The 11418-nt window shown below is 58.3% G+C and overlaps 1 protein-coding gene across 1 annotated transcript; it reads right to left on the bottom strand.

Annotated features, from left to right (window-relative positions):
* Positions 1-526: 526 nt before the first annotated feature.
* On the bottom strand, positions 527-2758 carry NKX2-6 (NK2 homeobox 6). The gene is made up of 2 exons (XM_063358916.1): positions 2620-2758; positions 527-1119 (listed from the first exon to the last, which is right to left on the bottom strand). The coding sequence occupies exons 1-2, from the start codon at positions 2756-2758 to the stop codon at positions 527-529; spliced, it is 732 nt and encodes a 243-aa protein (XP_063214986.1).
* Between the last annotated feature and the right edge of the window lie 8660 nt (positions 2759-11418).

The raw sequence follows: 11418 nt of genomic DNA, 5'->3' as shown, positions 1-11418 counted from the left end.
TAATAATAATAGTAATAAAGACCGAAATGAACATCTGTGCTGGGAGATACTAAGAAATATAAATCAGAAATGTATCTCGAAAGATTAGAGGCACTCAAAGGATTAAATAGTGTTCATAAAAAAGGGAACGCGCAGTGATGCGCACAGACCCTGTTTTCCAGTTGTCCTTAGGAAGAAAACCGGCGTTCATACCCTCCTGACGGCCGAGCACTGGCCTCCTGGAAGATCAAACCCTCTGGGAGCGGGAAGGGCCAGACTCTGAAATATTTGTGTTTCAATAAATAAATGCCCGCAGTCATTGTGTCCCCAAAGTCGCAGTGCTGGGGCGGCGGCGTCCCCCTCTCTCCTGACCTGCCTTTGTGGCCGCAGGAGCTGCCTGCAGGGGAAGGACGCTCCGGAGACATCCCGCTCTCCGGGGTGGCAGAAACCCTCTGGATTCAGCTCCCGTCTGGGCAGAGGCTTGGCCCCGGAGCGGAGAGGGGGCTTTCCTCGGTGCTTTTCAGGCGGTCCTCACCTCCGCGGCCATCTACCAAGCCCTGATGCCCGCTTGCACGGTGGCTTGCGCGCAGGCGGGCTGGTGCTGAGCAGCGCTGGCCATGCCCAAACTCAGGTTCACGGCGGGGCCGCCGGGGGCGGCGCTGGGGGGCACCCCGGTGTAGCCCCCGCCATAGCTAGCACCATAGGGGCTGCTGCTATAGGCACTGTAGTAGGAGCTATAGGAGTACGGGCCGGCGGTGACGCTGTACGGGGTTGGGTACGGCTGGGAGCCCCCAAGGCAGGGTTTGCCATCCCTGACCAACACGGGCACTGCCACCCTCCGCGGGGGCAGCGGGTGGGCAGCCAGCTCCAGGGATTTATCCTGCCTTTGCCTCTTGCACTTGTACCTCCGGTTTTGGAACCAGATTTTCACCTGGGTGGAGGTGAGCTTGAGCGCGCTGGCGAGGTGCTCCCTTTCCGGCGCGGAGAGGTATTTCTGTTGCTTAAATCGCCGTTCCAGTTCAAACACCTGAGCCTGGGAGAATAAAACTCGGGGTTTTCTGCGCTGTCGCTGCTTGGGATGGTGGTAGGGGTCAGCTTTCTTCTCCTCTGCCTCCAAAGGGTGGGCGAGCAAACATTTTCCTGCAGCGAGAAAAATCCCAAGCAAAGTGAGACCCGAGTCCGGTTCCGGTCCTAGGGAGGGTGTTTCCGAAGGAGGGATCAAACTGGGAACGGGGCCCCTTGGGAGTAAGATGAAGTAGGGTTGAGAGTTGATAAATTTAATACGAAATTTCTTGCGGTGCTTAATGGGAATTTAAGAAAATTCCCTCTTTTTTTTTGGGTGGAATTGGAAGTCTGACTGTTATGTGAATTTTTGGCTAATTCCTCCTTTTGGTCCCTCCTAACGATGCCTGTGCTGTTGTGGGTGCTGCCGCTGGGGCAGCCCCAGCCTGGAGGGGCACAGGAAAGTGGGGTATGCCGCAGGTTCAAGTACCCCAAAACACAAATCCCCTTCCCCCCATCCCGCTCCGGAGGGATGGAAGCGATTGCAGTCAGACCTCCGGCAGGATTAACCTCCAGCGCCCGAGGAAAGGGGAGTCCCGCTGAATTTGAGCAAACCCAGAAAAAAACAAAGCAGTTGGGAACGAAGGAGGAAAAATTGCTAAATCTGAGAGAAGAGGCAAAGTAGTTATTTGTTGATTCTGTTTTCAAATTCGCTGGGGGTTTGTGTTGCGGGGGGGGGCAGACGGGGGTCTTGCACCGCGATCTCTCCCCGGTGGGATGCTCTCAGGTACCCTGGCGGCCACAGCAGGGGCTCGGGGAGTTTAAGAGGGGGCTGCGGGGAAATGGGGTGCTGGAAGGCTCCGTCTGCGGCCACAGAGCCCCCCCCGGGCTCCTCTCGCCCTCTCCGCTTCTCTTACTTCTCGTCCCAGTGCCGCCCAGCGCTCGTACTGGTCGTACTGGTTTCCCCGTTTCCCTGCTCTGCAGCCGCCGGGCGTTTAGGGATGTAGGAGCAAAGGAGACCCGGTGGGATTTTCGCAGCGGGGAGAAGGGGGCATCGTCCGAGGCACCCCCCCCCTCCTCCCACGGTGGCCGCCCCGGAGCAGCATCCCCGCAGCAGGCTCCGCGCCCCCGGCGGCCGGTCGCGCCTTGGTGCGACGGTCCCCGTCCCCAGCGGGGACAATTAACGGAGCATCGAAACGGGGTGTGTGGGGGTGTGGGTGTGTGTCATCGAAAACAGTGGCGATTTGTGCCTTTCGGCAGGAAAAAACCCCATCCGTACCCACTCCCCCCCCCCAACACACACACTCCTCCCCGAGCCGTTTCGTTTCCCCGAGGGCAGCCGGAGCGGCGGGGCGGGATGCGCGGCTGAGCCGGGGCTTGCCGGGATGCCAGGAAAATGCCCCAAAAAGCCCCAACCCCTCCCAAACTTTGGGAAATAAAAAGGAGGGAAAAGGAGGGCAGCGGGGAGGAAAGCGGGCAGCGGGGAATACTGGCTCCGGCGCGACCGGGGCTGGAGGGTGCGAGGATGCAACGGGCGGCTCCGCTGCCCTCGGTTTTCCACCCCGGGGGAAAGAAAACGGCTCCTCAGGGCCCCCCCCCCCCCGGCCCCGCCGCCCCCCGGCCCCGCGGGTCACTTACTCGGCGGCGGCGGCGGCGGCTCGTCCTCCCCGTCGGGGCCGGGGGCATCCCGGGGGCCGGGGGGGGCGCGGGGTCCCCCGGCAGCTCCCGGCCGCTCCAGGTTGAGGATGTCCTTCACCGAGAAGGGGGTGGGCAGCATCTTCCAGGGACCGGGGAGGGAGGCGGGGAGGGGGGGCCCGTCGGAGCCCGCAGCGGGGCTGTGCGCTCCGGGACCCGCTCCCCGCCTCTGACCCTCCCGCCGCCGCCGCCCGGCCAGGCACCACCCCCGGCCCCCGCCGCCCGGCCGGCCTCGGGGGGCTCCCCCGGGGTTGGGGGGGGGGGGGCAGGGGAAGGCGGGTCAGTCCCCGGGGGTTGGGGGGGGGGGGCTCTCCCTGCCGCCCGGACACGGGTCCCCATGGGCTGCCCCCCGCCCCGAGGAAGGAGCCAGACCCCTTCCCTTCTGTATTTCCAAAACAAGGGGAAGCGAGAAGGAGGGGGGGTGAGAAGGGGGGGGGATTTGGGCTAAGCTGCAATAAAACAAATCGAGTCGATTTTAGCTCCATTAAGGTCACATTAGCGAGTGGCTTCGGGAGATAAGGGCTGATAAGGGGCGCAGACCACCTAGCTCCTGCCGGCCGAGGGGGGGGGAAGCTATAAGAGCCCCCGCCAGTGTGGGGTAGCCCACCGGCAGCAGCTCTGAGCCCCAGTTCCCTCCCAGTCTGTCCCAGCGCAGCTTTGGCGGGTGGGCATTGAACTGGCAGACTCCCCTGTCAGGGCACGGAATAGGGCCAGGCCCCCCCACATGAATTTGGGAAGCGGGGTTGGGTCCTGGTAGCCCCGTGGGGCAGTGAGGTGCCCCACTGGCCATGGGGTGATGCTGGGCCTTATCTGAGCCCAGTGACCGGCTATTTCAATTAAAATTCCTGGCCGGCCTCGGGGGCTGGTGTTTGGTGATAGCCCTGACAGAGCAGAGCTCGTTTTTGTCTGGGTTGGGTCGGTATCTCTCGCACCACCGAAATAGCCAAACCGGACTCTTAGGGGAGGCTGAATAAATAAACTACCCAAATGCAGGCAAGGAAGTGAGGGGCTGGAACGGGAGGGAAAATAAATACAGTGGCTTGGGGAGAAAAGCGCTCACAGCTCCATGGGTCGCTCCTCATTTCTGTGTAATTCACAGGTTCATTCCCAGCCCCCGTAGTCCGTGCTTTTAGCTGTGTGCGCGTTCATTCGTGCCCACGGGACATCCCTGCCTTTTTTGCCAGTGCAAAGTAGGAATTGTGACCAAATACATGGAGAGAAACACTGACCTCGCCTTCCCCGGGAGGGTTTGGCAGCGTGGGGCGATGCTTTTGCAGGGCCACGGCGCAGCCCTCCTTCAGCATCTGTGAAATCCCTTTGGGTGGGATAAAGCTCAGACCCTGCTCAAGCCCTTTCTCCCCTCCGAGGGAGCACTCACGCTCCTCCGAGATGGCTACGAATTGTGCTGTGCCTTCCTATGGGCCTGATCCTGTTCTTTTTACCCTTTCTCGGAGCACAAATTTCTCAGTGTGGCTTTTGCACGCTGGAAGGATACATGGAGGTATTTTATTTTTCACTTTTGGGGGGGGGGGGGGGCTATTGCACTTGCTGCCCAGACCCCAAAATTTCTAGTCCCATGTGGGAACAATACCGCAGCTCACTTAAAGCCTCCTGCCCATGCCGGCCGCCACAGTGCTCCCCACAACCCTTCGCCGTGGTCCCCACGGACGAGGTGCGTTCCTGCCATCCCATCCCCTGAGCCCAGGGCTGTGGAAAAGCCCTTTCCCGGTCCCCGGTTGGATTCATTGCCACGTCTAAATGACTTGTTTGGGGCTCGAAACACCAAAAGGCGAGAGCAAACAGACAGTAACATTACACCTTGGCTTGTTGATGGCGGGAGGCAGCCGGCGCCAAGGTAAAATGCTTGGCTGGGATCGAGACGAGCAGGAAGGAATTGGGGTAAGTAGCTTTATCCGCCCCTAATGACTCGGTGCGGCCGAGATTAATGGAGAGGCTGGAGTTTGGCTCTGGGACCTGCGGAGGGACGAGGCACTGGATGGGTAGATTTGGGGGAGAGTGAAGGAAAACGGAGCTTGGGGCCAGGCAGCAGGGCAGGATCAGTGTCCTGCGCTGGCTGCTCCCCATCCCATTCCCTGTGCCCCCACGGCCGCATCCAGCCCTCCCTCGCTCAAGCCTCTGATGCATCCAGAGCCTTGGATGAGGATTTTAAATCATCTCAGCAGGCAATTCCCTGCCAAAACCCGCTGCCGAGACTGCCCAACCCCGGCCCCGCTCCCTGCTCCGTGCCCGGGAGCTTTCCCGGCGGTGGGGCCATCGGCACCCGCCAGGGATCGGGCCCTTCCTGCGGTGCCGGGGATGGCCCGCAGCCCTCGGCCACCGCTTTTTGGCAGCCAGTGGCCACTGGGGGATTTCTGGGAAGAAGACTAAGAGGATCCATCACAAGTGATCATAAATCATCAGCTTCTTTTTGACTGGCAAGTTAATTCTGTTACAGCTCTCCAGGGACATTACTCCTCTGCTTAACTCGGTTAGATGAAATCGGGAGAAAGCGGCTTCCAGCCGCCGTCGGGTGTTTAAACGGGTGGATTTCTATGGCAGCGGCACAACCGCAGCTCCCAAAGTATCTGATTTCGGGCGGCTATCGCTGGGATGCATCAGGATCCCACTGCGATGTCGGATGAGCATCCGAGGCCCTGGAAACCCGAATCCGGCTGCTGGAAGCACGGAGGGGCAGCCAGCATTCCCAAGGCAATCCTGCCCTGCCAGGAGGTTTTTGTTTTAAAATGCTGAGAACGAGGGAATAGTAGGAATATAATGGGAATAATGCGTGAGGTGGGTGCACCGGGGGGGTTGGAAGAACAGAGCATGTGTGTAGACGTCTCTAAGGAGTTTGCGAATGCTTTGATGCAGCTGAAATTTAAACTTAAAAGGGTTTTTTGCAGCCTCTTCTTTTTTTCCTGGCTACTTTCTGTCCTTTTTCATCCGTGAACTAAAAAGAAAAAGCAGAGAAGACGGCAGCAATGGCAGGCGGGTGAGGGAAAGCAGATTCCCTCTCCAAAGCTTTCTAATAAACAGAATAAAAAGGCAGAAAAAAAATGTGCTTCTTTTCAGAATCCGCGGGACAAAAATAACTTTGGAACTTCAGCAAGTTTTCATGGGGAATTCGCTTTCTGGCTGGCTCCGGGACGAAGGCCACGTCTCCGCCGCGCTGGCCTGGGCTGGGGGCGAGGACACCTCGATGTGAGGAAGCGCAGGCAATATGGGGGCAAGGCTGAACTACTAAAATTGGGGTGGGCTGTCATCTCCTGCCCTCTATTTATCTCTTCCCCCCCCCGCCCCAAGTTTTAGCCAGCTCTTCCCCTTTTGAGACAAGCCGACGCTTCCCTGGTGCTCCGCTCCCGGCTGCTCTCTTGGGCTGGGGTTTATCACCGTTTTTTTTAGCTATTATTTCTGGATTTTTTTGGGGGGGCGGGCTGTTGAAATCAGGGAAATTAAATGGGGAGGGGTTTTTTCAGCTGCCGCTGCAGCCGTACCTGCTGAGTGGGAGAGTGTTTTCGGTGCCAGAAGTTTGGGATTGACTTAAACCCAACCCCTGTAGGAGAGCCCTGGCCCAAACCATTAGGCAGCAGTGCCCTCTGCTTGGACACCGGAGAGGTGCAGCTTTGCTTTTCCCCAAAATTCCAAAGCTGAACAGTGAAAATGGGGGGTGGGAAAGACCCCCCCCGTGCTCTCTCAGCCCCGCTGGTACAGGGGAGTGGGTCAGCGGTGGGTACAGGGCAGGAATTGCTGAGCTTCGGGGCTTCGCTGTGTCACGCTCGGGAGATAAAAATACCGCTGGGTGTTAAAAGTGTTCTCACCGTCTTTTAAGCAGGGGAGTTATTTTTAAATGGGATTATTTTGGGGAAGCGGCATGAATAATTCAGCGTCTCCCAGCGCTGGCAGATGGAGGAAATTTCGCCGCACAAAATTACATTCTGGGGACTTGTCTGACACTTTTTCTAACGAGGCAGCTGCAGGGAGCATCCTTCCTCAAACCGGCGGGGCTACCTGCTCCTTCCCCCGTGTATTCCTGCGCCGAAGAGCGCAGTTTGCAGCCGGCAGACGGATTTCTGCGTGTGTGTCTGGGTGTGTGTCACTGGCGCTGGCGGCAGCACCTGGGCTGAAGATGCTGAGCAAGAGCGGAGTCTCCCCACAGAGGTTTCGCAGCCACTGGGCTGCCCCTTCCCATCATTCGGACTTGGGAGTGTGGGGTTTACGGTTGGCCACGATGACCTTAAAGGTCTTTTTCCAACCTAAATGACTCTATACCTGGATGTTTTGGCCAGGCCATTCCTGCTTCTACCCTCTTTTCCTGCAAAAACAGGTCTGGAAGCAGCCGGGGCGCAGCCTTGCCGTGTCCTCCTCTGCCCCAGCTGGCCGTAGGGATGATGACTGTGGTGACCACGGGGCAGAATGTTCTCATCTTTGGGTTTCCTGGGATTTAGCCAGATTCCCGGGGATGCTTTCAGGGCAGGGTTGGGCAGAGGGTGGAGGTGGGAGCGAGGAGAGGGCAGGAGGCAGCTGGGGGATGGCGGAGGGGAGAGGACGGGTGCAGGCAGGGCAAGTGGGTGGTGGGTGATGGGCGGCGGATGGTGGGTGATGGATGGCGGGCGGTTGGTGATGGACGGTGGGCGGTTGGTGGTGGACGGTGGGCTATGAGTGATGGGTGGCGGATGGTGGGTGATGGGTGTTGTGGTGTGGCGGGGCACCCTTTGGTCAGCAGATGGCACAAGAGCCGTGGCTGAGCGCCTTGGGCAGGGAGCAGAGCTGCTGGGAAAACTTAATTGGGGGGAAAAAGAAAGAAATGCATCACTCTGCTGGCTGAACAGTAAGGGCAGAGCAGGAGGCACCGCGGGCCACCGGCGCTGGTCCATTCCAGCCTCCTCCGCAGCTCCCAGTGAGTCCCAGCAGGAGCCCAGTCTGTCGTCTCTCCCACCAGCAGCTCCGTTAGTGTTGGAGCATCCCAAACTCGTCCTCCGGCTTCCCACAGCCGCGTCCCGCTGCTTCGCCGGGCAGAGAGACTGCCAGGCTCCCGGCTGGGTTATTCGGGATGGAGCCGAGGGGTTATTTTAGCCCCCAGGAGAAGGGGCGTTGGGGGGCTGAGGGGGCTTGTGAGCACAGTGGAAACCAAAAAAAAATAACCGGCTATGGCAAGGAAAATAGGGGTGAGACGTAGTGGGAGATGTCTGGGATGCAAACGCTCCTCGGGGAGGGGGGAATTTGGTCTGTGCCTCTTCGACGCTCCATGTGCAAAGCAGCACCCCCAGTGGATTGTGGCTGATGTCCCCTCCACCTTCCAGTGGTGCAAGTGGGGTGTAACCCCCCCCCCCCCCCCCCCGGCTCTGATCCGTGCGGAAGAGGGGGTTTCGAAAACACCCATGAGCGGGATGGGGGTAAAACTGAGCTCGGTGCTTCCCCGACCTCCCCATTTCACCTCCCCGCGCCCCAAAATTCAACACCCTCCCCCTTAAAGAAGGGGGGTTCCTCCGTCCCCCCCGCGCTCTCCCTACGTCCCCAGCGCGAGCTGCCCCGCGGTGCGCAAACACCCAGCGCTGCACAAGTGTTCTTTATTATCGGCTCCGACAGGCTGGGTTAAGTGGGCGGCCGGGGCCTGGCAAATGTGCCTGGGTTTGCTTTCGGCTTTGGAACAACTCCGGGGCTCGCCACATCTGTTGGGTTTGTATTTTGTTTTGTTTTGTTTTGTTTCGCTTGTTTTATTTTTTTTTTTTTTTTTTTTTTCCTAATGGGAGACATTTATTTAGATTGAAGAAAGATCGCTGGGACAGCGGGCCAAAAACGTAACTTAAAATATCTGGAACTAAACAAGCTCCTAAAATAAGGAGAATTGCTTAATTTTTCTCTCTGATGTCATCTGTGGCTGCCGCATGCCGAAATCCTAGGCGTGATAATATTTAAATAAAATGCAGCCTCGGATAATTCACAGGGCAGGGGGGAAATGCATCATGCGTTATCAGCTATTACATGTCATAGATTTCCTATTTGTCAATCTACCCACCCTTAAAATACATAAACTGGCTGTGAGCAACTTCCTGAGCCTGAGTGAAATACGTGCCGCAGCGGCTGGAGGTCACCCCGAGCAGCCCAGCTCGCGTTTGTGGCGTCCTCTTTGGAATTTAATTTAAGGAAAAAAAAAATTAAAAAAAAAAAATTTAAAATAATCGTAATTAATGGCAGGGCCATCAGCTCCGAGGGCGAGCTGTGTAATTTTCCGCTTTCAATGACAAGGTTGCCAAAAGGAAGAGCCTCCTTAAATGCACAAGTGTGTGAATTGTGCGTGTTCGAATCGGAGAATCGTGGAATGGCCTGGCTTGGAAGGGACCTTTCGGATCATCCAGTCCAACCATCAACCCGACTCTGACAAAACCCATCACTAACCCATATCTCTAAGCGCTGCGTCTGCCCGGCTTTTAAATCCCTCCAGGGATGATGCCTCAACCCCTTCCCCGGGCAGCCTGTTCCAATGCTTGATAACCCTTTCGGTGTAAGAATTTTTCCTAATATCTAGTGTTGAGGATTAGAAACTCCTCCTCGGGACGTGGCAGGGTGGCTGGGAGAGACGGAGCCCCTGCAGAGCCCAGTCCTGGACCGAGATGCCGTCAGGTCGCGGCCGTGCCCACCCTCCGCTTCTCCCAGGGGCGCAAATCCCCACCGTTCACCCCCGTCCACCTTTTCTCCCTCTAGTTGCCCAGGGAGCAGCGTTGATTCCACTCCGGTAGGCTTTGCCCTCCTCTATTTCCACGTCACGGCAATAAATTTTGCCCTGGTTTGGCCTTTAAAAGTAACGGCATGCCGCAGGCATCTGTTTCGAACAACCACAGGCATCCGCTGCCCGCGGGCACCGGCGTCGCTCCTGCAGCTCCCCGTGCTCAGGGCCAGAAGGCAGCACGTTCGGTGCCCGTTTTGCGGTGTTTTCCACCTTCTCCAGCCCAAACCCGGACCCTTTTACTCTAGGCATCGTACGGCCACTCCATATAAAACTGGTGTTTTATATAAAACTGGGATTTACACCATACCCGCTCCCCTTTGGGCGCAGAGAGCCCCGAGCGGCGCTCAGCGGGAGCCTGCGCTGTGTCGGAGGGTTTTATTTTCAGGCTGGGAGCAGCACAGCTAAGGTTTCACTCCATTATTCAGTTAAGAGGGAGATGAGGTTACCCGGCGGCGGGACGGCGATGCTGCAGGGATGCTGCCGAGGGGTACCCGGGCAGCACGGGGAGGGGGGGAGATGCTGCCGCGGCCGTTCCTGCCACGGCACCCAGATGTGGCGACCAGCGGCCGCAGCTAGTTTCTGCCGCCGCCACTTTCACAATATTTATTTTTGCCTTTCCCAGTTTTCACGGGCTGTTTTTGCGCTCGGGAGCCATTTGTTGGCTTAAAAGCGGCCCCGGGAACCGCCGCTGGCTGGAGGGAAGACCCAGACCTTGTGTTATTTCCCTTCGTGCCATGAAAAGAGCTGGCGGTGGGACATCGTCCCCTCTCAGAGCCATCCCCTGGCTGGTGGCCGTGCCACGTGCGTGGCCCTACTGCGGAGCCAGGGGGGTGCTGGGGGATGTCAGCGTGGGGAAGACCCCGGGTACCACCCGGCTGCCCCATGGGGATGTCTTCGCTCTGCTCGGTGCCACTTCAGGCATCCCACTGGGTTTTCCTCGACACCGGCTCTTGCCCATGGCTTTTGTTGGAAGGACGCTGCTCTGAGCTGCTCCCGGGGGGGCCGGGACACCCCTGCAGACCTTCCACCTCCCTCCCTTTGGGACGGAACTGTGTCCCCTTGGCCCGCACCAGTGTGAGAGCTGCCTTTGAGCAACCAGAGTGACAACATGGGACCCTCCAGGGCCACCACATCGCCGGGGTGTGGGTGCAGGCAGGCTTGGGGGGGGCGCGAGAGAAGAGGAGGGGGAGCTCGGCTCACTTAAAAGGCTTTTAAAAATACAGCGAAGTTTCTTTACATTATTTAAAAGCCTTTTTAAAGAGCAGCTGCCTCCTATTAATACCGCTCGGGCTGATAATCTTTGCTGGGATCTATCTTTAGAGCGCTGCCAGCATAAATGGGGGCTGGAGGTGCAGCGGGGGGGTGACGTCAGGCTGCGGCCGGACCAGCTGAAAACACATCGGAGCCTCCCGGGAGGAGGAGAATGGGGAGGAAAGCAAATAACACCCCTGGCTTTTTTTTTGCCTTTGGGTGGGTTTTGGAGAAATCCACTTTCGGGTTGTCTCTTTGCTCCGAAACGCTTCTTTTTGTGACACTCAAGAGCGGTGGGAGACAGCGGGGGCTGCGCTCCCCCGGCCGGGATGGGGATGCGGATCACGATGTGCTTGGCTGGCTCAGCCGTGAGGTGGTTTAAGCCCGGTTTGGGGAAAAGTGTATAGACGAGGGTCTGTTTTCGTGCTGCCCAGTGCAATCACAGAATCATGGAATGGTTTGGGTGGGAAGGGACCTTAAAGCCCACCCAGTGCCACCCCCTGCCCTGGGCAGGGACACCTCCCACCAGCCCAGCTTGCTCCAAGCCCCGGCCAACCTGGCCTTGAACCCCTCCAGGGATGGGGCAGCCACAGCTTCTCTGGGCAACCTGGGCCAGGGGCTCACTCCCCTCACAGCAAACAATTTCTTCCCCAGATCTCATCTCAATCTCCCCTCTGTCAGTGTAAAACCCTTCCCCCTCGTCCCATGGCTCCCCTCCCTGCTCCAGAGTCCCTCCCCAGCTTTCCTGGAGCCCCTTGAGGGAC

Source organism: Chroicocephalus ridibundus, chromosome 23 (assembly GCF_963924245.1).
Source record: "Chroicocephalus ridibundus chromosome 23, bChrRid1.1, whole genome shotgun sequence".
NCBI classification, from domain to species: domain Eukaryota; kingdom Metazoa; phylum Chordata; class Aves; order Charadriiformes; family Laridae; genus Chroicocephalus; species Chroicocephalus ridibundus.
This window is presented reverse-complemented; position numbering and strand designations above follow the sequence as displayed.